Below are 26,176 nucleotides of genomic sequence, written 5' to 3'. Positions count from 1 at the left end.
GGACTGGGGAACTAGAAGGTCCCTGGGGTTGAACCTGAATTCTTGCATTATTTTAATCTCTTTTTTTAGGTTGGAGTTGAGCTTCTTTGCCTTATAAGGAGCAGCAAGTCTTGTGAATTACTGAGTGAATGAGGGAGCCTTAAACAGTAACCATTAATTTTTGAACTAAAGACAGTTTGTTTCACCTGACACACAAGCTTATGAATGCTGAGCTTTTGCTCTAAGAGGGGTAATTTCTTTCTTACTTGGGTGGGAGAGAAATAAACCTTCCATAGAGCTATTCAGCCAATCCTAAGGTGTGTAGGAAAAGAAAGGTGAGCTGAGCTGTCTGGGGAATTCTCAGCATCTTTATCAAAGATGAAGATGAATTCATGAATGACTAATTGTATTGAGGTTCTTTCTGAGTTGAATTATTAATTTGGGCCAACAGTCTAAGTCACACCTATCTTAACACTTTCCATGTTGATGGTAATCCACTTAAGATAGGCTGTCTATAATCCCTTCAGAGACATTGTTTTTTGTGAGTTTCATGCCACCATTTTGCATAATCTGTTTCTGGCAGAGAGTCTCTCTTAATGTAACCTGGGACCTACTCCTTTACATTGGTTTTGCTTCCAATCATGCAGATCCTCTCACCTGTAAACAGGACCATGCATGCCCAAACTGTGAATCCAGTTTTGCCAGCCAGGAGATCCTAGCTGAGCATCTGCAGACTTTGCACCAAAAACCCAGTGAGGAAAAGGAATTTAAGTGCCGAAATTGTGGAAAGAAATTCCCTGTTAAACAAGCTCTGCAAAGACAGTGAGTAGAAACAGGAGTGTTTTTCAGGGATCACTTAAATCAATTTAATTCAGTCTTTTGTTTCTCTTGACCTAATCACAAGCTAAGCTTTAATTTTTATGCATCTGTATTTATACCCTTACCCTCTGCTTTAATCTTTTAATGTCTTAATTTCTCATATTTGTTGTAGAATTCAATGGGAATTGGAAAAATATTGACAATTTTTATGTGTTAAAATCATACACTGGAGACCAGACCAGAGAAGCAGTTTGGTGCAGCATTACTGGTCTCCATCAGTGGAATATTTAGTAGTTTAGGAGGTGTAATTTTCAAGCTGTCAATGCTGGTACAGAATCAAAGTAAGATTTAAGGGAAGAAAAAAAAAAAAAAACAACAAGAAAACCAATGCTTCATGTTCCCTTCATTAAATATTTGGGTGATGGAAAAACAAAATAGAAACATGAATAATGTGAGATTTAAGAACATGTCTTTATTGTCCTTGAGAGTATAAATATGCAGTTTTATCACTAAAGTCGTATATCTTAGAATTATGATTCTGCACAGAAACATAGCTGGTTTTCTTTTGTTGTTTATATATGCATTTTCTTACAATTAGATAGATATATTACTTCTTATTATACATTTAATTACAGATTGTTAACCTACTTTTTGTAAAGGTGTATATAGTTGGTAGTTACTGCAAGCATGTGTGGGTTGTAGAATGTTGCCCTTACATCCTTTTTTTCCTTATTTTTTTGTCTCTTAGTGTACTTCAGTGCACAGAGAATATCAGCCCAGGAGACTCCTCAAGAAGTTTCCAGTGCTCTGTTTGCAATACTGCATTCAGCTCAGAATCGAGGTTTTGTGTCCGAGTTACAGGACTGCTGTCATGTCCTTGCTGGCCTCCCTTTGCATGTTAGCTTTCCAAAAGCTTGGTAGTGTTTGGGAATCCTAACAGGGCAAGGACTCAAATGCTTTCATTCCTCTCTGCTGTAAGTAATGCATGAGGTGGCCTTGGAACTCTGCAGTGCGGCATGTGTTCAGCTCTGAGTACTTGCTACAGCTCTGGTTTCTGGAGACACTGCCTGATGTGTTTGTTTTGTTTTTTTGTCTCTCTTTGTTATCCCATGTAGTTATGAGCAGCACAAGGAGGCATGCAGAGGGGATGCCAGGTTCATATGCAAGGCAGATAGCTGTGGGAAGAGGTTCAAGAGCAAGGATGCCCTGAAAAAACACAAAGAAAATGTTCACAGTGGTAAGAGTTTGATGTTCCTTCAGAAAAAATCCCCTGTGACATGTTCTTAGCCTTAAATTTGCAAATCAGAGTAAACATTATCATTGGTTTATTTTTTAATGGCTCCATTTGTCTCAAATAGAAAATTAAGAAGTAAGATAATTGCAAGAGTTACTATTCCTCCTCCTCTCCTGAAGAAGTTACTGTAGGCCGTATGAATCATTAGTCTCCTGCAGAAAATGTAATAGGAATCTTGAGAAGTTCAAACTAGGCAAAGAGTAGATGAAATGAAGTATTTCAGGAGTGAGGAAAATCAACCACTGGCACAAACTATTACAGGAAATTGATTTTTTTTGTATTTTCAGGACACAATGGGATGTCTTTTCTTTGCCTAATCAAACCATTAAGCTTGATCAGGGTTGCATCTGTTGTGCAGGAAGCCAGATGAGACCATCCACTGCTTCTCTTAGGCCCTAGTGTTTTCATATCTGTGTGCTGTGAGTAGTTTTCACTCAAACTTCACTCTCTTCTCATGAAAGGGCAAAACACTACTCTCAGGTCCACAACACGGGTCCCAATTCTGGCATTCTGCACTCTCTCTGTGTGCCCCCTCTCCGTGTCAAAGGAATACCATTATGTGTGGGGACAGCAGAATTCCAGAGTGCACAGAAAACAGTCTTCAGTTGATGGTGGCAGCACTAAGATGCTTTTTTCAGTCTCTTTCTGCTTCCAAACTCTTGCAGTGTAGAGAAAATTTTCTGTAATCATTCTTACAAAAATTATGCCTTTTTTTTGGTATCAGTAATAATTTTTTTCATCTATGAGCACTGTTATGTTTAGGCTTAGTTTTTGTCAGTTGTGTAGTGGTATATGAATTCCACATTGAAGGACTAAGTGTATTCCTGCATTATGTGTCTATTTTTGTATATAAATACTTGTCATAGGTTTTATAAATTTTTACTTTTATAATGTTTCTTTTGTTCAGTGTAGTATGCATGTGTTTTACCTAAGCTAGGAACTATCTTGCATGGGCATCTTAAATTATAAACAAATAATTAGGTTTATGGTGGCTTTGTGGGGTACTAAAAGAATCTCTAAAGGTAAGTAATAGATAAACTCAAGTGTTCTGTGACTTTTTAAAGCAGCTGTGATAAAGGAAGGAAAATGTCTGGTAGCTGACCTATAGCTTGTTTTGTAATTTGCATTTTAGACAAGATTTGAATTAATGATCTGATGCTAATATTATTTCCCTGTTTTGTTTATTTAAAGACTATTAATGATATTTTATATAGTAGGATGCTTAATCATTTCTAAATTAACAAAAATAGGAAATGGTTTGACTTAAGTTTGAGATTTTTTTTTTTTGTCACTGCTGCACCAACTCCTGTATTGATTTCTGGATGAAATGAACTGTTCAGTTGCCAAGTGAGCTTTTCTCAGTTGCGAGCTGTGCTCTTCATGTGGGATTGGTGGTGTATGATAACATCTATTTGAAAGGTTTTTTTCTTTATTGTTCTGGTTTTCTTAATTTACATTCCACCAGTGACTAGTTTGTTGGACACCCACAGAGAACTCCTGATACGGAACGCTTTGAAGATGGAATACAAATGTAAAAATCTTATGCCAGTCAAATGACCTGTGAAATGTCACAGGTTCAGTGGAAATATTTAGGTTCTTTCTTAGCACTTCCTCTTTAAGATGCTGGTGGTATTTTGTTTCTGTTTCAGGAAATTCTAGGAAGAAGCTGATGTGTTCAGTGTGCAATAAGAAATGTTCCTCAGCAGCAAATCTCCAGGAGCATCGAAAGGTCAGTGAGATGAAGGCTGACTCACAGCAGGCAGTGACTTCCCTGAGAAGTGAGGCTGTGCTGCTCACGTCACTTGAAAGCTGCTATGCAAGCCTTTGGGTGATCTCTTTCATGATTACAAAGCCAACCTGGTTTAGTGTGGGTATTTACTTATGTAGTCACGTACTCAAGCCAAGTATCTCCCTAAAGTTTTCATGTATCTCTTCCCAAATGCTAATATGTTACTCCAGCATTAAGTCAGAATTGCCTGCTGTTCTTCAGTGTTCTTAAACACTGTGTTATGTAACCATGGCATACATACAGACCATAAAATAGGTTCATGAGCCTTCAGTTTTTCTACAAAACACAGTAATTTTCTTACTGATTTTTGAAATACCACTTAGGGGAGTTACTTCTATTGTAGTTATGCAGTATTAAAAAAAAATCTTCCTCAAACCCAAATTTTAATGTCTTTTTTTTTATGCACATAATCTTTTATAACCAGAACAGGAGGGGTTAACAGTTGAAAAACATCTATTTGAAATCAGGGTGTTCATGTAGAAATACAGATGGACCATGAATATGAGATTCTGAATCCATTATACGCAGAGGAAGTCCCTGCAAGATTAATTTGATAAATCACTAAAACCCAGGAGAATCTGTTTTTGCAAAAAGCTGCATTGTACTGTTTATCAGATTAACTGTAAGTCTTTAATAATACCCTGGTTATAACCTGAATCCATTGAGGATATAAATGATATCAATTAAAATATGTTGTTGCAAAGGAAGTGGTGGGGCCCCTCCTTTTAAATTTGTTTTTCTCCGTGCTTGTGTTAGTATGCCCTGCACTTCTTGTGTAATAGGGCTATATTTTCTTATAGTGGTGTACCTTGCCATATGTTATTAAAGTTTTACACATTGGCACAGGTCTTGCACATCAGGCCTTTAAAATGCAAAATACTCTGGTTAGAGTGTCCATTTTATTAAATGTTTGTTCTGTTTCAGTAGGTGTAATTCTGGGCAGACATTGTGACACACAGGTTTCTCAGATATGATTGATGTTATCAGCTGACCTTAAGAATCACCATGAAGATTTTGTGCATAAAACTGTCTTTGCTTTTGATTAGCTTTTCTTTTAAAACATGCAGAAAATGGGTATTTCAGACCTTCATAACTGTATCAGATAGTGAAGGAGATTGCACATAGTAGTACTAACACTGTTTGTTTGCTTGAATTAATTTCCTTTTGTAGGAAGTCGGGCAGGATCATCAGCATTGGCAAAAACATTTGTACAGGCCATAAAACCAGTATGAGAACAGTATGAAAATAATAGGTAAAACCAGGAGAAAAAGACAGATTTCAATGTAAAGAAATAAAAGGGGAGAATAAAAAGGTGAAATATAACAGAAAACAAGCCCAAACAACAGAAAAATCTGACAGAGGAAGGAGGTAAAAGAGGGTGGCTGTAGGGGCTTGATATGTGTTTACTTTCTGAAGACATGGTCATTCACATCTGTAGCTTTCATGTCAAATTTAAACTCATTTTTAGTTTCATGTGTCTTGTGCACTGCTTGTGCCTTAACTGTCTAACAGTATTCTGATACTGAGTTCTGAAGTTTGAGTAAAATGCCAAGTTCAATCACTAAACAGTGATAACAAAGAGGAGGAAAGTGAGGGGACTGTTAATCTTCACTGGTGCATATTCCTCCTAAATGACTCCTTTCAGTATAAGGATCTCATGTTTTGGATTTGAATTGTTTACAGGAAGTCAAATTTCAAAGTGAGCAGGTACTTGTGAGTAGCACGGTCTGCTAGGCCTCCCCAGTGATGCTCTACTGTTCTGTAATGGAAAGGGAAGATACATTCCTACAAATCCCAGGGTTGCTGGCTTCTTTTCCCAGTCAGAGTTGACAGTGCTGCACTTCCAGTGTTTGTAAGTGGGCCAGGGGAGTCTCCCTCTTCATGGCTGAGCTTCTGACTCTTACTGTAAGCACATGTGTTCATGGTAACGCAGCTCATTCTTCTTTTAAGAAAGATGATGAAGGATACCTTGAAGTGTAGGGCAGTCAGGCTTTTTTGGATTTGGAATTGCAGGTTTTGTGTGTTACTGGTAAGACTGGTTTGTACTGGTGCTTTTCTGGATTTCTCAGCAGATTTCTTACATGGACCTGTACAGTTCCATTCAGCGGTAGTGCTGTCTGCCAGGGGACCAAACCAAGGTAGATCCTGTAGGCACACAGTTTGTGGTGATTGGGAATAGGGCTGCAGCTGAGCCTCATCCCCAGTGGGCACAGCTGTGCAGAGCAGGTGAGCAGCACTGACAGCAATGAGCCAGGGAGTGCCCAGGGCACTGACCAACCACCAAAGGAACAGAGGGCACACAGGGGCAGGGCATCAACATCAGGGGATAAAAGGCTGGGCTGAAGAACAGTAAAGTGCTGGTGCTTGAAGCCGCCTTTGGTGTCAGTCATACCTCCACCATCAAGATCCTACTTTGGTCAGAGTTTGTATGAAGAGCCCTTGAGTCTCTGAACTTCTAAAACTTTGTAGAGCTGGACTTCCTGCAAAATTGGTGTGAGTAGAGTCACACTTAAAAATCTGCTCTGCTTCCCAACCCCTCACCGCTTTTTTTTTTGCCTGCCAGTTGCAAGCATCTCATTTGGGTTAATTTCTGACCTTTTTGTTTAACACTGAAAATTGTTGTAATCTACTGGGCAGCCATTATTTTTATTTACTAGAAATTGCTCTCAACTGCCTCCTGTTTTTCCAGCATTTAGTCCTAAATGCTTTAATGTGCTGTGATGTTGAAAATACTGCATTTATAGTTTGAGACAATGCTGCCTTTCCACTGTCTGGCCTCTAAAAGCTTTTAAGAGAAACAGTCCTGCAAGAGTGTGATAGCACTTGTTTTTTAAAATTCTGACAGAAGCTATGTAGCTATGTTATTTTTACATGTGTCTTGGCTAGAAGAAAATGTCCTGACAAGTTAGTCTGCATTTGGTTTTTTTAATGTTTTCTTAATAGTGATATTTTAAATGGATATAGTAGATAGAAATACAGGTTATACAAACTGACAGTATAGTTGTAATGATCTTTTTTTGTTGGCAGTTAAGAATTTTTACTTTTTGGGAGATGTTTTTCAGCAAGGGGACAAGCAAGGGTGAAATCACAGAATATTCTTCAGTCTTAGTATAGCTACTGGCTAATAAGTAGCTACATTCTATTAGAGAATTTTTGTCTGTGTAAGAGGTATGGTCTTGTTTTAGACACACATTTAATTGTCATAAAACATTTTGCAGGTCCATGAGGTCTTTGAGTGTCAAGACTGTGACAAGAAGTTCATTTCGGCGAACCAGCTGAAGCGCCATATGATAACTCATTCAGGTAATGTGCACAAACGACACAGAGCTCTGTGTGTGTGGATATGTATTCTGTGTGTGGAGCTCTACCTGAGTTAGTTTCTTATGCAAGGCTTAATGAAATGTGTGTTGTCTGAGTTGAGCAAGCCAATCTCAGGTTCCAGGGAAACTGAGTTAGCTTTTCCAAGCCTTCCAAATTTCTGAGTGAAGTGGTGTAGTCTTCTTCCTACTGCTGCTTTGTGTAAAGATGTTATGCCCTGCTAGCTGGAGTAGATGAGGTCAGCGAGCTGGGGTGGGCCAAAAGGCTGCTATGTGGCTTAGAGAGGAGGTGAAAAACCAGTGCCTGAGCTTTTCTGCTGAGAAGAGGCTGGGAGCTGGGTGTGCTGTCAGTGATCTGTGCTACACACTGTGTTTTCCTGTTTATCTGTGCTAGTGGGCTCACAGATTCTGGTCAGAGCAGAGCAGCTCATGGGCCACACCATCCACAGACCACTCACAAAGATTCCCTTGTGCCAGCATGAATCCGCTGTGAGCAGGGAGTGTCCCATCTTTGGGTTTGGCAGTGTGGCACGGGGTGGCTCTGCCAGGATTTCTGTTCACTGCAAATCCAGCATTTTCTGTGTCCCTCACCAGTGATTAGGAACATCAAGCAACACAATGGAAACACAAACATTGTTCTGTCAAATGCATTAGCATTTAAACAAATGCAGATTTTTACAGCTGCACAGGCTTAGAGTTGAACTGTTTTCTTGGTATCAGTCCACAAGAAAAGCTCATTTCTTGTAACATAATCTGTATCTCAGAGGCTCCTGGCTTTCTTTTGACACTTTTGGATGAGCATTAGTGCAGTTAAATTGCAGTCACCAGTTGAAGCATAAAGGCTTTTTGCATAGGAACTTTTGGGTTTGGAAGCTAATATGTATATTGTTAATTAAGTTTTAAAACATTTAAACTGTCATGGCCTCTTTCACATTTGTAATCTGGAAACACAGTTTTCCTCTTTGAAGTCATTCTCTTTTGATTTAAGCTAATTAATCAGAGTTTAGTTTTAGCAATGAGTATTGCAAAGAATGTGCCAATTTCTTGAGATACACCATGGCTCATCTTTTGTGAAGTGACTTAACTGTCTAACATAAAGGGCATTAGGTGTCTTTCTAATTGGTTTAATCTTAATTGGGTTGACTTAATTGCAGAAATCTCTCTGAGGAGATGACTGTCTCTGGCTTTCATCTTCTCCCCCTGTATAAACAGGAGATTAAATGTCCCCCACTCATTTTCTGCAGAAAAACGCCCCTACACCTGCGAGGTTTGCAATAAGTCCTTCAAACGACTTGATCAAGTGACTGCACACAAAATAATACACAGTGAAGATAAACCTTATAAATGCAAGCTTTGTGGAAAGGGATTTGCCCACAGAAATGTTTACAAGAATCACAAGAAGGTAAAGCACTCTGCTGTTGTTGTTTACAGGTCTGCCAGCCTCAGATTTGCAGATTTTTTTTCTTTTAAGTAGTTCATCATTAAGCTCTGCCATGCTTATAACATGGGATTAAAGTATTGAACAATGTAGTTTTAGTGTTCTTTGTTATATCCAAAATTTCAAAAGGCTGAACCAATTCTAGTAAACAAAAAAAGTTAAATAAAGAGAAGTAAAGCACAGTTGCTTGGTTAAAAGCATCAAATAAATCCCATTTTGACTTTTTGTTTTGTTTTAGTTTTTTTGCTTTGCTTTGGTTGTGGTTTTTTTTGAAGTACTAGGTTATCATGATTTAAAGATGTTTTCAAATACTTTTTCTTAATAGTGTGATTGCATAAAACTGTGTAGTACTCTTGCAGTCATTGTTGGACTTAGCAGCAGATGCTTTCAAACTACGCTAAATTTGAACTTGGTGCAGTGTTCACATATTAAAACAATATCAGAAGAAACGTTACCTGAAAAATAGACTCACAAAGGAATGTTCTGTGCCTGTGTTGAAGCTCAAATCTGCTTGGCCTAATTTCTGTAATGCCTGTCATTAGTTTTAACCTGGGCTTACATTTCTAATGGCAAGGGTCTATCCAGGACTGCTGAAAAAGACTGAAAAAAAAAAAAAAAAGGAAAAAAACCCAACCCTGATATAGCCATACCTCCAAGTGTTTTGCCGTGTGGCTCACGTTATATTCCATCTGGGAATTTGGCACAGGATCTTTGCACCATCTCTTGCACTTGCAGCCATAAATCATGTAAGAGCAGTAATAATGCCTCTCACAGGATGAAATGGTGATGACTGTCTAAAACAAGAAAGCATGTAGCAGCCTGCTGAAGGACAAGATTATCTCCCATATGTTATATTTTATGGTCTAGACTTTAAGAAAATAGGACAGAACCTTGCAGATTGGATATATTCTAAGACAAATGTATAAAATACTAGAAAGATAGCTCTGTATTTTAAATGAATCCTTCTTACATGTTTCCTGATGTTAGCTAACTATTGATGACTGGTAAGGAGTTTGGGTTGAAAATGGACTTCAGGATTAAGTATGAAGGAGTAAACACTTTGACCCAATTCTGTGTTTAAAGCAGCAGTACCACCAGCATAAACAAGGATTAGCAGTTCCACTTAATAGGAAAAATATTAAAATTTAGACAGCTTTAGTGGGTACCAAATTTTGACAAATTCCTTAAAGCATTTTGGAATGCTGGTTTCCTGGACCTGTTTGCACCTAGTACTGGCTGTAAATCAACTCTGCTCAATATTGAGAGAAACTTGTTCCTGTGTTTGCATAAAGATTACCCAAACAGCTGTGACTGTTCACCCATCCACATGTAGGTCTCTGAATTCACTTGCTGAGTGAGGAGGCAGACAGGAGACTGGCATGGATGGCCTGAGTTGCTTTTTCAGACACACCTCTCTCCTGACACACTGAGGAAACAACAGGAGGAGAGGTGGCAAGCAGCCGAGGGGAGTCTGGATGTGTGTGCACAAAAGCCAGTTGTACCACACAACTCAGGATGTGGTGGTTTGGGAGGCCAAAATAGTTTTGAGTGCCATGATTTTGGGAAGGCTGTGCCTAGGGAAAGAGGACAGTGGTTCTCCTGCTTGTTCACAGGAATGTGGATCCAGGAACAGTGTAAATGTAAAACTTTATTGTGTATTCTACTTCTGTGTATTTCTTCAGCTTAGATTTTTTAAATGATTTTTAGATGTATGTTTCCTGTAAGATGTCTTCCTAGGTTTATTTTCTTTTGGAGGAAGATAATTGAACTCTAAATAATTTCAGGGTCCTTTTCTGAGTTTCAGGATTAGGTTACTGGGCTAGTAGCAGGGAGCATAGATACCTGCAGTGGGAATGAGTGGTATAGGAGTTAAAACCACTTAAATCAACAGCACTGAACAGAAAACATATCTTTAAATTTGATAGCAACATGCTTAAAAAACCTTTGGATTTTACAGCAGGCTTACAGCCTTTTTATGTGTAAGAGAGTACAGATACATTTTGTGCCTTTGAATTCTTGATTTGTGTTTTAGATGGAAACTTTTTGCTTTTGTTTCTGTAATTCCTGTGTGGGGTTTTTTTAACCTGATTTCATGCTGGAAGTCTCAGAATAAAAATGGCTCCCACAGCATGTGTTTTTAAACATCTTTCAGATGTGGGTGTCTGTTGGGTCATTTCAAAAGTGCAGAAGGAGATTAGTTCCTCACATTTCCCTGGGAGATAGAGTGGAGTTGCCAAGAGTCTATCTGCTCTGTTCAGTGGAGCACTGGGAGGTGAACCTTAACTTAGCACTTGTTATTCTCTTAGAGCTGCACAATTGAGGCAGGAACTGTGGTTCCTCTGTGATCTGCTGCTCCTGCAAACAGGGGCTGCACTGCTCTGCATAGGTGCATGTGCAAGCTGGCTTTGCCACTTGCTTGGAGGTGTCAAGGCTAGGAAGTGTTCTGGGATATGGAAACAGCTCAGATACCCTCTGAGAGCTCAGGCTGTGACTTGAATGATCTTAAATGATGTAACTTAAATACAGTTCCATTTCTGTGACAAGGCAAGAAAGCTGTATCTGAAATGAGGAGGCAAAAAGGGATTGTGCTACAGACAAAAGTAGTCACCTTTCACGCAGGTTAGACTGGATGAGGGTGCATGTTCTGAGCCATATGATGCAGATTACCTCCATACAGGAGATGTTTTTGCTCTATCTGCTCCTTTGTTGCTACGTACAGGGAACAAAATATGAGGACATGGCAGTCGGCAGAAATAGGTCATCAGACACAGGATTTTAAAGGGTTTATGGCTAATCCAGGCTTGTTTGGTCCTGGGGAGCATAATGATTTGAAACAACTGTATTCCATCAGTTTATCTGTTGGGAATAAGTAGCCTTGGGCTGGGCTTAAGCCTCCACAGATGCTGTGGAAAAAAAAGGCTGCCATGAAATGCTGCTTAAGAGCCCATCCTTACTTTCTGGGATGATCTGTGTACCTTTGCATATGGGTATGCCTAGTTAGGTGATTTTCTTTGTAGGGAAGTTAAGATGTGCAGATGAATCTGTGTATTTCGATGACAAGGTGAGGAGAGTATAAAGGAGATGCTAAGCAGAAGTTCTGTACAAATCACTGTGCTCTTCAGAACTGTCACTCACCTGGTGAGTGCTCCAAACCTGGGCGTTTTTTAAATAAGCAGCATGACTTTTGCGCTCGTGAAAGGTGCCAGATTGACAGCTCTGGAGACTGAACCCTTCTATTTATCCACAGAACAGGTACAGCACAGGCAGCAGCACTGCGAGCTTCCCCACAGTGTCTCGTCCATGTGTCCCAAGCCTGTTCTGGAGGAACCCCCTGTTGAGGTGAGAAGGCAGTTCAGTCTCTTCATGTCCTGTCAATCCTTGGCCTCACTGCTGAGGGGCTGAGCCAGGGTGTCAGCTAATGCCAGCTGTGGTGGGAACCTGCAGAGTCTGGGCTGCAACATGCAGCAGATTTCAAGGAACATGAGCTATATTCCACACCTGTGATGGTCTTCCAGCAGCCTTTTTGCTTTCAGTGACTTAGGCTGGGGTCAAGGAATTGATTTTGAGCCCAAGTCCTCCTTATACACTGCAGGACGTTCAGGTTTTGGTGCTGTGTATATATGAGAGGCCATTGGTGTTAAAATCAAACTGGGTTCAAGGCCCTCAGCCAACCTCTCATGAATTTTTCTGTCTCCCCACAGCCCCCTTTTTTCCCCCCCAGCTGAAGGGGTGGAATAACAGTTGTGTGGATTCTGGATAGCAGAAATAGATTCTGTAAATATGTTCCATGCTAATATTTGCCCTTAGTCTAGCAGATTAACTCATTTACCTAATTTCCTGCATATTATAAAACACTTACTATCCATCCCCTTTTTCTCTAGGGGAAAATAAGTTTGTAATAAGGTCCTTGTGAGCGAATAAAGGATTTGGATTCTGATGCTTTGAAAACCTGTTTTCCTTTGCAAAGAATAGTAGGAAATTGGGTAGATAGTAAATTAATCAGTACAACTTATTATCTACAGTGGGACAGCTGTTAAAAACACTAGGAAACAGGGAAAGTGCTTTGGAATTTATAAAAGTAAAATAAAGCTGGATGTTTCCCAAGATTTTCTTTTCTTCAGAAAAGAAATTTCCTTCATCAACTCTGAGGTTTGGGAGATTCATCCAAGCTTAGCCTTTTATTTTATTCATAGCTTTGAGGCTGTTTTTCAGCTACAATGAATTTTCTACAGCCAACAAAAATCTCAGTACTGTTGCTTCCATGGCTTTGGTTTTTTTCTGCTGTTTGTTGTTGTTTGGTATTTTTTTAAATAAAAGAAGCTATATATAAAAGTAGTCTCACGATTTGAGGAATTTTCTTTGCCAAATTTTAGGTGCTGTCTTGAACATCAGATTGGTTTTACCTTAAAAATTTAATGGAAAGAAAAGGGTTTGTGTGTGTTCAACTTCAAAGGATTTATTCATATTAATAGTATTCCAGGCCAGTGTTAGTGCAGCTGAAGCAATGCAGCTGAGCTTGTAGTTTTTCCCTCTGGTTATTCTGTATTTTTGTTTCTGTTTATATGCACCCCTCATGTGACACTTGTGAGGACAGGGACAGCACAGCTACTGAGTAGCTGCTGCGCTGGCTTTCAGGATCCTGAATAATGGCAGAATGATTATTTTAATTCTTCATCCCCTGATACTTCCAGTTGTGATAACCCCTCCTGAGTCCCAACTAGAAAATGAACTGTAGTTACTGCAATGGCAGCTGATGGATTTCCACGAGCCTTTCCTCTGACACGTCTTTCATCCACAGACCCATTCTGAAGAGAGACCGTTCCAGTGCGAGGAGTGCAAAGCCCTGTTCCGAACCCCCTTCTCTCTACAAAGACATCTGTTAATCCATAACAGTAAGTGCAAAGTCAGAGGCAAAACAGCTTTCTCCATTCTCATATGTGACTGACAAAAACAAACATGTGGCACCTTGCTCCAATATACAACTTGCTGTGTTAAATTGGTACTAGGACTCAACTCTGTACCCAGGGAGTTAAAAAATTCAGAGCCCAATTCAAACCTTGCCTTCAGATGCACTTAAAGCAAATCCAAATATGCTGTAGAAAATCCAGCAATGACTTGAGGTCTGATGGCAAGAAATTTATTTCTGCATTAAGTGTGATAGTGTTGCCTCCATTTTAAGAAAGGACAAATGGAAACAGAGATAAGTTGGTGACTTGCTCAGTTTTTGTAGGTAATCCAGTTTAGAGCTTGACACTGAGACTGTCTCTCCTGTGCCAGCCCAGGCTCATGTTTGCTGCCTCTGGCACAGAACTGGATCAGCTCAGAGAAATGCTGTGGCCATTTTTGCTCATGAGTAACTTTTCTTGGCATTCTGTCCTTTTTTTTTTTTTTTAGTTGACTGTGTTATGATTTATTTTTGGTGGAATTTTCTCCATCTTTAATACTTGGAGAGCCTTAGATTATCATTCAATCCTTTGAAAATCAACAGTTTAAATTTTAGAAAATGCTCATGATCTAAAATCCTTGCAGCTTGGAAGACAGTACTTTGTTTTGGGGAATATTCACACTGGCATAACTAAGAAAACCACAAATCTTTCCTTTTTTAATCCTGCATAACAGTGTTTCTGTTAGATGAATTATTGGATTGGCATGTTCAGTTTGTTCTTTTATGATTTTATTTTAAAGCTTCTGCAGTTTTTTAAAGCATTGGATGTCATAAATGTTTTTCCCAATGTTAAATGGTAAAAATGATGGAGGAAAATGTTAAAAACCTGTTCAGTAGTGTGTATTCTGATGAGTAAGCATTTCCAGAATATCCAAAATATGTGATTCACGGTGTGCTGAATTGTAGGTTTATTGTAGGTTTTCCTGAAGGTTTCTCTAAAAACATACGGTGTGACTTTTTTTTTTAAGATGATGGTAGCTCAGGAAGACCTGTTTTTCTCTTTGTTAGGTGAGAGGACCTTCAAGTGTGATCACTGTGATGCCACTTTCAAAAGAAAAGACACGTTAAATGTTCATATTCAAGTTGTACATGATGGACATAAGAAATACAAGTGTGACCTGTGTGACAAAGCTTTTGTGACACCCTCAGTCCTGAAGAGCCATAAGAAAGTGAGTAGAATCAACTGATCATTTCTTGTGTGTCCTTAAGGTTGTCATTCAATGTAGAATCCCCAGCTACTTTTGCCTTTCTGGCTTTTCAGTAGAAAGCTGTGATTGTCCTTACCCTAAAATGCTGATTGCAGTAGTGGGGTTATTGGTGCTCAGCAGACTCTACAGGTGGTGCTTGTTATAAATTCAGCATAGGTGCTCCAGCATCATGTGTGTGGGAGGATGGGCCTGGCTGCACTGCTCTTACCACCCTCCTTTCCACAAAACTCTGCCATGGAATTGGGGTAAACTTTAGGAGAAGGCTTGCTCACTAGTTTGGCCTGAGGTAAGATTGATGTTACAGGGAAGAAATACAAAGAAAATAATTGAATCAAGAAAAGTCAGCTGAGAAAGGTTAGTTAAGGTGCTGCCACCTAATTCAGATTGTGAGAATTTCTTTAAAAACATCATGCATTTATTGCTTGCCATATAGTATGTGCTTCGTCCATTTGTGTAAAATCAGAATTGCTTTTGCTTTGTGTTCCTGTCAGACTAGGACTTGGCTGTGTTTGTGAACCTTGTAGTTGTACTGTATTGCTCCCAGAAATCCTTTTGGTATTTGGGTGTTTGGAATTAATTAGTAGCTGTCTGTCTGGTATATCTCAATGTTGCTGGTAGAGATACAAGTGATTTCCAAATAACTATATCCTAATCAAGAGGCATTTAGCATTCATAGCTTTAATGACAGGGAATGAAAACAGTGCAAGTCTATCCAGTGCAAGTCTATCTCTGAAATGAGATCTCATTTGCTTCAGCTGCAGTATAAAATGTACTATGTGAGAAAGGTTTTTTTATGATGTAATGAAGAATTTTGTGTCATTGTGGTGTCTTTTCATCAACATAAGAATTCATTTCCCTGTCTGAAGAGGGTCATGTGCTAGCTGGAAACCAAAATAGTCAGCTGCTCATATAATTGAATGTGTTATCTTTCTATCTCATTTAAATTAACACTTCTAAATGAAGTAATCAGAAATTTTCCACTAAAAGAACAGCCACAGTTATAAGGAAAAGTAATTCAATAGACTGATAAATCTTCAGTTCAGAGTTGTGTGTTTGAAAGTACAGTATGAAAAGTGATGGTGACCTTGGGTGAAATTGTTTTCAGGGTGATCTTGCTGTTGACTACACACGTTGGATGGGAGAGTTTGTAATATGTTTTTTTTCTATTTCGAAATAATTCTACTTATATCAGTGAGTCTCTCCAGCCCTAAAACTTGATTTCAAAAGACAAACTCACTGATTTAGTGCGGGTGATAGTTACAATATTCTTTTTGTGATCAATTCTTTAACACCTAGAGCTACTTAGAGTCTTTGCCTGGTATGATGGTAAAATACATAATAGAGGTAATAGCAGTCAATGCCAATACAATTAAATGTTCCATATTTCACTTTTTTATTTAATGCTGAACAGTCATTCTTGTCCTTCCCCTCCCCATGTAGACTCACACAGGAGAAAAAGAGAAGATTTGCCCATATTGTGGACAGAAGTTTGCAAGCAATGGAACACTGAGAGTTCATATTCGAAGCCATACAGGTATTTATTGTGATGAAGAGAGAAGATTTTTCTAAATCTGTAACAAGGTATCTCTGTGTCCACAATTTATCTATCTACAAACAGGCAAATTTACAGGTAGGCTTAACACAGCGTCTTTGTCAGACATTTTACCTGCTTAATGTGTAAAAACCGTTGTCAGGTTTCATTTTGCAAGTTTACACTTTCATTCAAATACGTGGCGTCAGGTGCCTGAAAGAGATTTCTTTGTGATAATTTGTTTACAATGTAAAATGGTGTAGATTTGCCTTTGGCATGACATTTTCTTCCCTCTGCATAACCCAGTTTGGCTCGCAGGGAGATGACAGTAATTTCTGTATGCTGCTTGCTGATGTTACCCATCAGTTTGCATGGAGCAGAAAGCCCCAGTTTTTCAAGCTCATAGTGCAGATGGCTCTTGGGAAAATGCTCTGGAGATGTCCAAGTAAAAATGCTTTTCACGTGTGTGCTGCTACCAGTTAGATTTCAGCTCTCTCAAGCAGGCTTTCCTAAATTTAGGAGTTGGACTAACGTGAGTTTTGTGAAACCACACACCAGGGACCTCTAACCCTGAGTACAGAACCCTGCACAATTTGCATCCTATTGTAAACAGGAGGCTGTGACATTTTGAACTTACTTGAAGCAGAAAGGCACGGAAGAATTCTAGTACCTTTGTAAATTAAGTGCAGGGGGAGAAACTGCCTTGCCATGAGATGATACAGGTTGGAATTACAGCAATATGGACTGTGGAAGCAATTTATGAATGAATAATGGTGCAGGAGGGAAATTTTCAAGGCCCCCCTTTTTTTTTTTTATTTAACCTGAGAAGCTAGAAGCAGTCATTGGGTCATTGTACTGTTACTAATTCAGGAAAAATGCCTTGCTAAATTCATTTATAATGAACTGATAAATAAAATCTGATTAGTTCCTCTTCCAGTCCTGCTGCTAATACAGTGTCAGTTACATTTTTGGTGGTTTGCATCCATTACTGTGAGAATTAACCAAAATAGGTTTTCATGGTTTTTTTTGTCACTCTGTTATGGTCCCTGGCCAATTTTTGATTATCCTGATGAATGGGGAGGGGGGGGGTTGCTCCTAAGTTGTGACTTTAGGTTTAAAAATAGTATTTTTATTACATGGCAAAATGCCTAATGTAAGGTTGAGTGAGAAAATGGCGTAGTTGGATTCTTGTTGCAAATCTGGAGAGGTGGTTTTGTTTGGTGCTGTACCTGAGGGCTTCAGCCATGTTGTTCTTGGTCGTAACACAAGCACACTGATCACGAGAGGAAATTGTTGTCCAATGTTCAGTGAGCCTGAGGGAACATGACCTTCTGAGGAATACCTTGCATCATTCCCAAACAGCGTAAGAGGAGCTGCTGAAGGAAATCCAGGTCATCTGCAAACAGGGTAAAAGAAGGTTGAGTATTCATAAGTTCCCTACAATGTGAAAATCCTTGACAACTTCTCAGGGAATTTCTGAGCAATAGGAAATGTTCAGTTCATCAAATAGTGGAGCCACAAACTTACTTTATTTAGAGATGAATGTTTGGATTCTAAGTGTTGCAGTGATTTGTACTTTATGGTATTAGTATCTGTTAAATTCTTTGGATTTGAATTAATAATTTCAGAACTATGCCATTCTTTTTTCTCTTTGGTCAGACTGCCAAGTATCACTTTCCATTATGAGCTAGAAGTGAAACAAGCAGCCACTGTCTTTTCAGGAGATGATTCATCCTTCTGAATAAGCCTTGAGCTTTTGGTGCAACTAAGCAGTCCACCATAAATGTAAATATTGCAAAGACCTCTTGTCTTAGTGTTTACAGGTGATGAAGTTTGAGGTCTGTGTCCAGACATTTGTATTATCCCATTTTCTGTTTTTGGTCAGGTAGACTTTGTGTTATTGTCTACTTTGTGTGAGAGGTTTTGTTCTGTATTTACAAAACAAATTCAGGTAGAGGTTATTTTAAAGAGAGTTGTACATCACTTTTTTTCCTCCTTATATCTATGAAGTTATTCTTTACAAAAGCTGAGGTTCTAGGGTACCTCTCTGGTTCTGCTTTGGAATGGTATTTTTGATATGCTTAATAATCCATGTGCAGAACGAGGAGCTTAGTGGGGTTTTGTCTTTTATTTAATATGCAGCATGTGCTCTTAAATGTTATTCCACACAGACATGCATGCTTCCTAGAGAAGCAATTTTCTTCCCTCTTCTGTGTTAGAATAAGACTCTGTAAATGAGCTCAAACAGCACTTGGCCTTTTGCAGCAACTGAGCTGGTTTGGGGTGAGTGAATATGTCTGCATGTGCATGTACAGAGGGAAGGGGGTGATGTTTGCCTCTGAACCTGGAGTGTTGCTCTGTAATTCATCATCCGGGTTTCAGCCTTGGCATGACACAGACAGCACTCTGCAGGTCAGCTGAAACACTAGAGCACATTCTCCCTCTCCTGTATCCTGTTGGTTTATGACTTCTTAGGGTCACAGGGAGCTGGGGTTAATTCAGCAAAAGAATCCTTTGACTGTGATATAAATTCCTTGGCTTGTTCATAAATTGTAAAAGAAATCCTATGGTCTGCTCCATGGGCTGGAAACCCGGGGCTAGAAGGTTAATTGCTTCCCTGAAGTTTTAAGCAACTTTCAGTGTTAGCAGTTTCTGGCTGCAGTTTTGCAGCTTCTCAGTTGCCTTATGCATATCTGTTTAAAGGTGTTAATTGCTCTGGGGCATGTGTATGGATTTGTTTGTGCCTGTGTGATCTGGGTATAAACACACACATATTTTAGCTCTCTGCTGCTTATACTGTTGCCTTCCTAATTAGTTGTGTCCTAATCCTTTCCATCCTTGGGATGTAGCACATCAAGCTGTGCAACAATCAAAGTTGTTCTGAACTGGTTTATATTTACAGGTAAATTTCTTTTAGAGTTAGCAGAATTAAGTAATTCTGTAATTCTGTCCTTTCTACACTGTTCTTTCCCTACTGATACAAAGACTGATGAGGAACAACTAATGACTATAAATATCCTGCAGAAAATTATGTGCAAATATGGGTTAAAATATAAACTTATTTTGCTTTTACAACTACAGTTAGTCCAAGTCCTGATAATAAACCAGTAAGATAATTTACATCTCTCCTAATTTTAAAGCCCTGGCTTACTGTGTCTTTCTTACATGTTACATGCTCTGCTAGGTGCAAAAAGCAGGTTTGTTTTTTAAGCACGAGTTGAGAAGGTTCTTTGCAAATTTACTTCCATGTGGATGAGTAAAAGATAATACCAAGAAATTACATTAAAACAGCAAAAAGCATTTGGATCACAGACTTCTATATCCTTTATGCTAACATGACATTTTTCAATTTATGTAAGAAGAGATTGTTTTAGAAGCTTTCGAAAATATAGAACTTGAGGTGCTGATTGCCTTCTTGAAATGCCTCCTGCACTGAGAGTGTGATGTTATGCACCTAATTTTGCAATTGTAGTCCCATTTCTACAACTTAACAAAGCTTCTGAGCATATTTACAATCCTATTTAAGTCCCAGCTATATAGATGTCTAAGTTCAAATTTTGCACTTCTAAGACAAAATTCCTAGGCAAGCAAAATATTAGTGGTGGAGTTATAATAATAAAGATCTTTGGTTTTTAACAGTAGTTCAGTCATCTCTGAACACAGAAGACTTCAAAGTAGTTGAAGGAAGTAATGAGTTCAAGTACAGGATAATTTTTATTTATTATGGTGTGAGATATATCACCAAAGGTTTAATAGCTAAACAACCAACTGTTTGCTCATGTACATAATAATGTACAGCCAGGATCCTCATTCCGGCAGATCTTCTACTGAATTACCTTACATGTAAATGATATTTTCTTACATAGAAAAAAGATAAAAGGCATGCTTGAAGGAACTTCCTCTCATATGCCAATGAAGTATGTGAAAGAATGTATCTGTATCTAGTCAGTGAACAGCTTGCAAATGTCTACAGATAGGCTCTTTCTATGAATAACTTATAAATGATCCCTCTTTTATCTACCCAGTTTAAAAAGGGGCTTGCAGAAGGCCTCAAAGGTAAGGATTCTGCATTTCTAAACCTTTCAGTTTATACATCATTGTCTTGTTCGTCTCCAGACAACAGCTAAATCTTTAAAAATACCTGTAAAGTTTCATGCAGCTGTCAGCTTCTTGCTGTCTGTACCCATGAATGAGGAAATGTTCTTTTGAGGGGTAGATTATTTGAATGAGACCTCTTTAGATCAAATGAGTTACTGATGGATTAATACATTTCTTTAAAAGACTTAGTTGACCATTGGGATCACTGAAGTAATAGATGTTGCATTTTCCATTGGTAGAGAAATCAGATTGTTTAATTCCACTGATAGCTGCAAAGAATGGAACTGGTTTACTCTTTAAAGTTGTGTCCGTGTTTTATTTATTACTTAAGATTACTTAAAATCTTGATGCCACTGTAGAACTGATGAGAGGCTGTAAGTAAGTAATAATGGTAGTTCATGCCTTACTGCATGGATTCAGATAGTCTTATTTTGTAGGGGTTTTTACTAGTCTTTATGATTCATTTAGTTGCAAATAGCCAATATCTCAATTACATAATGATAATTTTGATGGACCAGATAGGGCAAGCATTTTATTGGTCTTAACTGGAAATAATCTGAATTCTTTGAATAAACGGTAAACTTTGCAGAAAACCAACCACCTCAGCTGTGAAAATACCACTTCTATACCTCAAAAATTAAAGTATGGCTAAATACTTAGAAAAAGATAAGTAACAGAAAAAAAATGTTTCAAGCCTTCTGGTTTTCCCTTATTTTGATAGAATAGGATTTGAGGTTTTTTCTTATTTAATATGTGACTGTTTTTAGTGGATGGGAATTGCATGTAGTTGATTTACGTGAAACCAATTCTAGTTCTCCCTCGTGCCTGGAAAATGAGTGTTGGAGTTTGGTTAGAAAGCATTCACAAATACACAAACTTAGAGTTATTCATCATCAGTGAGGAAACAAACCACCTGAAAAAACAGAGGCGTTTAATCTCTTGTCTTCAGAGTCTGCCAGATTTGGATGTTGGTTAAAATGAACTAAAAAATGTCTCTAATTGCCCCATACCTGAGGAGTGTTTCTCAGAGCACAGGACTGTTCTCAGAGCAGTCAGACCTATCCCTTTCCTTATCTGGCCCACAATGAGTATAAAATTACCTGTGCTTTTGGTGTTTCTGGGTCTTGTCTCAGCTGATGTCCTCAAGTATTTTATCTTTCAGATCACAAAGTTACTTAGCTCTTGGCATGAGAGAGCTGTTCCTGTGTGGGGACTTCTGTACCTTCTCAAGTGCTAAATTTTGAGTGTTTAGTGGCTGAAAAGGAGGCAGGCCAGGATTTTGCACAGGCCAGATCACTTTTTATTGTCTAGTCCGGGTTAAGACTAGTCCAGATGTCATAAGGAAATCAGCTCACTGTTGCAGTTGGCCAAGCTTCTTGATTGCTCTTCCGTTCTTTTCCCTCCCTGCAATCCCTGGTCAAAATTACAGAAATGCCTGAGAGATGCAGGGTATTAAATGGTTTTGAAGATGCTACTCAGGATGTAGAAAATTGCCACCTCTATATGACAGGAAGTTCATTATTTTAAAGAAGTGTTGATTTTCTCTCAGGACTGCAACACCAAAGTGGTGAAATGTACTGAATATTTTCTTGACTTGTGAATTTTTCATCTTTCCTCAGTGATTGGTTTCCTGGCATTTTCTAATTGAAGTTCCACTGGAATCACTGGGTTCACTGAATTCCCGTTTAATTTAATTTTGATTCCTGATGAAGTCCCCTTCCATGTGGGAGAAATTCAGATCTGTTTATTTTAGTTTTATTTGTGTTTGTGTGTACATATTTGCATAGTGCATTAACTGAATAATGTTCAGTTAAGGACACAAAGTTTTTAATTGAATGGGAACACTGTTTAGGGGCAAGAGCAGCTGAGGATAAATGTGTGAAGCTGTCAGGTGCCCTCTCTGAGCAGCGTTCTAAAGCAGATGTCACAGATTATAATTTTGTTACATCCGTTAACCTTTTGCCCATCCTTACTTGCTGTTGAATGCTGTCATCACCCCAGATTATCTCTGACTAAAAAAGCCCCCTTGAAATTCCCATTCTGGGCTGCCCTGTGGATCACCTGGTAAGGAGTGTTAAATGTGTGATCCAGATGGCCTCCAAATTCCTCTCCAGGTGAACTGTGCTCATTCCACTGCAGTTGGGCAGTGGTGGAGACTCTCTTCTAACCCTCTCCCCTGCCCCAGGCTTGAGTGAGGACTTTAAAAAGGATTATAGTCTGCTGTAACTGTTCTGAGAGCTGGTATTTTGAAATAATGCACACATATATGTTTCTACAGAAAAACATAACCATTTTTTATTTAAGAAACAATCTTCTAATCCCAAAAATTAGTAGCTCACCATCTGAATGGGAGCTATATCTAGAATATGGGAAATGGTCTCTGGAACAATCTGAGGGACTACATTGCTGTAATTATATTTATTCATTTTTATAAAGAAAACTGAAGAGAGGAATTCCTTGAGGCTGCATATGCTGCACATGATCTGATGTTCAGTGCAGTTTGTTATAGGTCTTTTTCTGATGTCCGTGAGTGCTGACCAAAACCATTGATGTTGAATACTCCAACTAAGCAGAAACGTATTAAAAAGTGTATTAAACAAACCCACCTTGATTATTTCACTGCATAATTCAAATTCTTCATTCCTCAACTGAGCAGTTGAGTCCCAGTAAAGAGGGGAAGCCAGGGAATCCTTCTTGAAGCTAACATGAATACCTGAGAAATTGTATTTGGGTGTCTAAGCAAGCTGCAGGGGAGCAAGGACAGTAAACAGGACTGCAAATTTCACAGATGAAATAGAATTAAAGCCTGAGTGTGGTTTGAAAGGGCAGTGAGACTGTTATTTTGGCTTGCTGGGCTCTTCAGATCAGGACTATTTTGCAGCTGGATGTTTCCTTTTTTGGGTTTTTTTTTTTTCCATTGGATGGGAATTTCCACCTAACTGGAGAAACAGCTTTATATTTGTGGCTCAGCTGACTACAGGGAATGCAAAATATGAAAATAGCAATGAGTATGGCCAGTTTGATTAACTGTCTCAAAGTCCTTATTAATTGTCTAGCTGTAGCCACTGAAACATTGAAATCTTCAAAAACTAATGTATATATGGATTTGCTTCTTAATTTTTTTGTGTCTGAGTTTGGGAGATCTGTGTGCTAAACTCAGTGTAAATGCTGCCTTAGAGCACCTCTGATTGCAGATGTCTCATGGGAAGCTGTCCTGAGTCCAATTGGAATGGGAGAATCTGGTATTTAACTTGTTAAGCTACATTAAGGTCCACTAGGTATTGTGATCTCAAGCTAGAGATGGAGAGGAGAAAAAAAGATGTCAGTCCTGTCATGACGTGGTTTCAGATCAAAATCCCATATGTTTTTCAATCATGGAATTGTTTTTCATAATCCTTGTATTAAGGTTAAATTTATTTTTATTATTTTAAAAGCTCTGATTTTTTGTTCATACAAAATCTGGAAGTAGAATGTCTAGACTTTGAATTATGCTAAATCCACTGCAATTTATCCCAGGATTATTTATTTGAGGTTATTTGTACAGAAGTGCCATTAATGTGTTGAGCAGTTTGTTCTGGAACAGCGGGGACATGACAGTCAGCTGTAACTCAGGGGTGAACTTAACATTTGTTACATTTGACTTGCTTGACTGTTCTGTTATTTTAATGAAAGCAATAGTTTTGGTTAGAAAACAGATTTTAAAAACACTCAAACATAAAAATACTTCTGTGTTTATTACATATAACTATATATACAAATGTGTTTATATAAAAATGCAGAGTGTAAATGGCATAGTTGTTAATTGGCATTGACTTTACCTAAAGTGCACCCACATCTTAGTCTGGTGTTTCCTCAAATTGACACCATCTCATAAATGTTCTTCTAGCAGCAAATCCAAGAAGAAATTGTAGTTTATCTAGGGGAAATCTCTTTCTTTCACTTTGATTCCTGTTAACTCCTTCTTGTGAAGACAAAAGAAATAGAGGTTCATGACTTGCCAGGTATTTAATTTGCTTTTCTTAGTAACTTTTGCTCTTAAACTCCTTGTTAAAGATCCTTTCATTTTCTGATCAGAGGAGTTTTGCATCTGGAAATCTCCACAATTTCTTGTGTACAGCCTGAAGTTTATCACTGCAATGTTTCTAATGGGATTTTGGTAGTCCTTGTCTGGCTGTAGATGGATGTGAGAGCCCTGATGGATAACGTCACTTTCCCAGGAGATTGTATCACATGGTCCTTGCTCTCCAGTTTGTTTCAGGGACAATTCTAAACTTCGTGCAAGCACAAGCCCCTCTCCTTTGTGGACACTGGCAGTAGTTTTTTATTAAATGTTGCCCTTCAGCAAGCCTTCACATGTGAGAGGAATATTTCTAGCATTCGTTCTTTCAAATCTGTCTTTTCCTTTGTTGCCATCGTGTTCCATCTGCTTATCACAGGATAAGAGGAAGTCAAACTGTTCCTGTTTATCGTACAGGACTTAGAGTGGGACAGAGTGTGTAAGACTTCTCTTGGGGAACACCTGCTTCCCAGTAGTCTCCTTGAATGTGGAATCATTCTGATGAGGTACTGACTGGTAGCATGAATAATGTTTATCTAGACTGGCTCAGAAGCAAGGAAGTTAATTTTTAGTAGAGATAGAGAAGGTAATAATGTGGAGTTGTAATAATCTTGCCAGATCTGCTGTCCACAAGATCAGATATTTAATCTTAAATTAGTTACCTGGGCTCCTGAGACAGTAAATAGCAAAAAAGATGCATTGTCAGAGGGCAGTTTATTCACTTCTGAGACAGGCAACAGGGGCCCTCTCCAGAGAGCAGTTAGTAAGAAATTTATACTAAGAAACTTGGTTGTTGCTAGCACAGATGTATTTTAAGTGGCCCATTGTTAATTTTGTAAAATCCTAAAACCTTTTGAGACAGAAGATAAGTTACAAGTTTAAATGATGTTTATGCTCAGGGTAGCTGCTTGTGTAAGCACCAGGGCACTTGAATAAATTCTAAGCATGCAGGCTCCAAAGGTGAAAGAAAATAACAAAAAGATAAGAGTAAAATTACTTAGGAACATATTTTAAGTAGTTTTACTGGAAACTATTGACACAAGTGCATGAGAAATTTATATAATTTAGAAAAACAAGATGGTTCCTAGTTTGAATGTCAAGACATAGCTGGCAGTCTGTGTTAGGCAGTAAACTTGATTTTTGGAACAGTGAAGATTTTTTACGGTGGACAGTTTATAACAGCAGCTCCAAGCCCGACTTTTTCAGGTGTGACACGTTGATGTGGAGTCATTGTTGCCCTCTGCTGGCATCTGCTGAAAGCTCCTAGGGCTTTCCTCATCAAGCACCATGGTGTCCCTGGTTGATTTCAGAGGGACACTGTTAATCTGTTTCAGACAAACTCAAGCGCGTCCTTTGAAGGCAAAAGTCTTTCTCTTTAAAGAGAGATGAGGGTGGGAGAGAGAGGGAGGAGGATACAACTCCTACCTGTCATCGCTCATCTGCTTACAAACTGCTGAAAGCTTTAAATTCTCCATTCAAAAGCCCCCAGACATAAAAATGTCAGTTGAATTAATTCAATATTTGAGTACTGACAACTGTTGGAGTGTTTGAATTTCGGGGGCATGAATTAAAGCATCGAAGGTCAGGAGAGAGAGGATCATATATCAAACTGCTCAGTGAAAACACAGCTCTAACACAGAGATTGATGTCATCATCCTAAAAAGAACCCCAAACCCCCGATTCACACAGTTGAGCTTTCTG

General features: G+C 38.7%; 1 protein-coding gene across 2 annotated transcripts in view; it reads left to right on the top strand.

The window, feature by feature from the left end:
* PRDM5 (PR/SET domain 5) overlaps positions 1-26,176 on the top strand; it is a 169,569-nt gene that overhangs the window by 16,231 nt on the left and 127,162 nt on the right. For both annotated transcript variants that reach the window (XM_064416379.1, XM_064416380.1), the window contains exons 5-14: positions 627-801; positions 1,547-1,639; positions 1,914-2,035; positions 3,742-3,821; positions 7,100-7,184; positions 8,443-8,600; positions 11,889-11,975; positions 13,435-13,528; positions 14,590-14,750; positions 16,230-16,323. In XM_064416379.1, the coding sequence (XP_064272449.1) occupies positions 627-801; positions 1,547-1,639; positions 1,914-2,035; positions 3,742-3,821; positions 7,100-7,184; positions 8,443-8,600; positions 11,889-11,975; positions 13,435-13,528; positions 14,590-14,750; positions 16,230-16,323 (1,149 nt within the window). The remainder of the gene's footprint in view (positions 1-626; positions 802-1,546; positions 1,640-1,913; positions 2,036-3,741; positions 3,822-7,099; positions 7,185-8,442; positions 8,601-11,888; positions 11,976-13,434; positions 13,529-14,589; positions 14,751-16,229; positions 16,324-26,176) is intronic.

The sequence above is a fragment of the Passer domesticus genome, chromosome 4, assembly GCF_036417665.1.
Source record: "Passer domesticus isolate bPasDom1 chromosome 4, bPasDom1.hap1, whole genome shotgun sequence".
Taxonomy (NCBI): domain Eukaryota; kingdom Metazoa; phylum Chordata; class Aves; order Passeriformes; family Passeridae; genus Passer; species Passer domesticus.
Note: the sequence above shows the minus strand (reverse complement) of the source record. Positions and strands in the feature narration are given on the sequence as shown.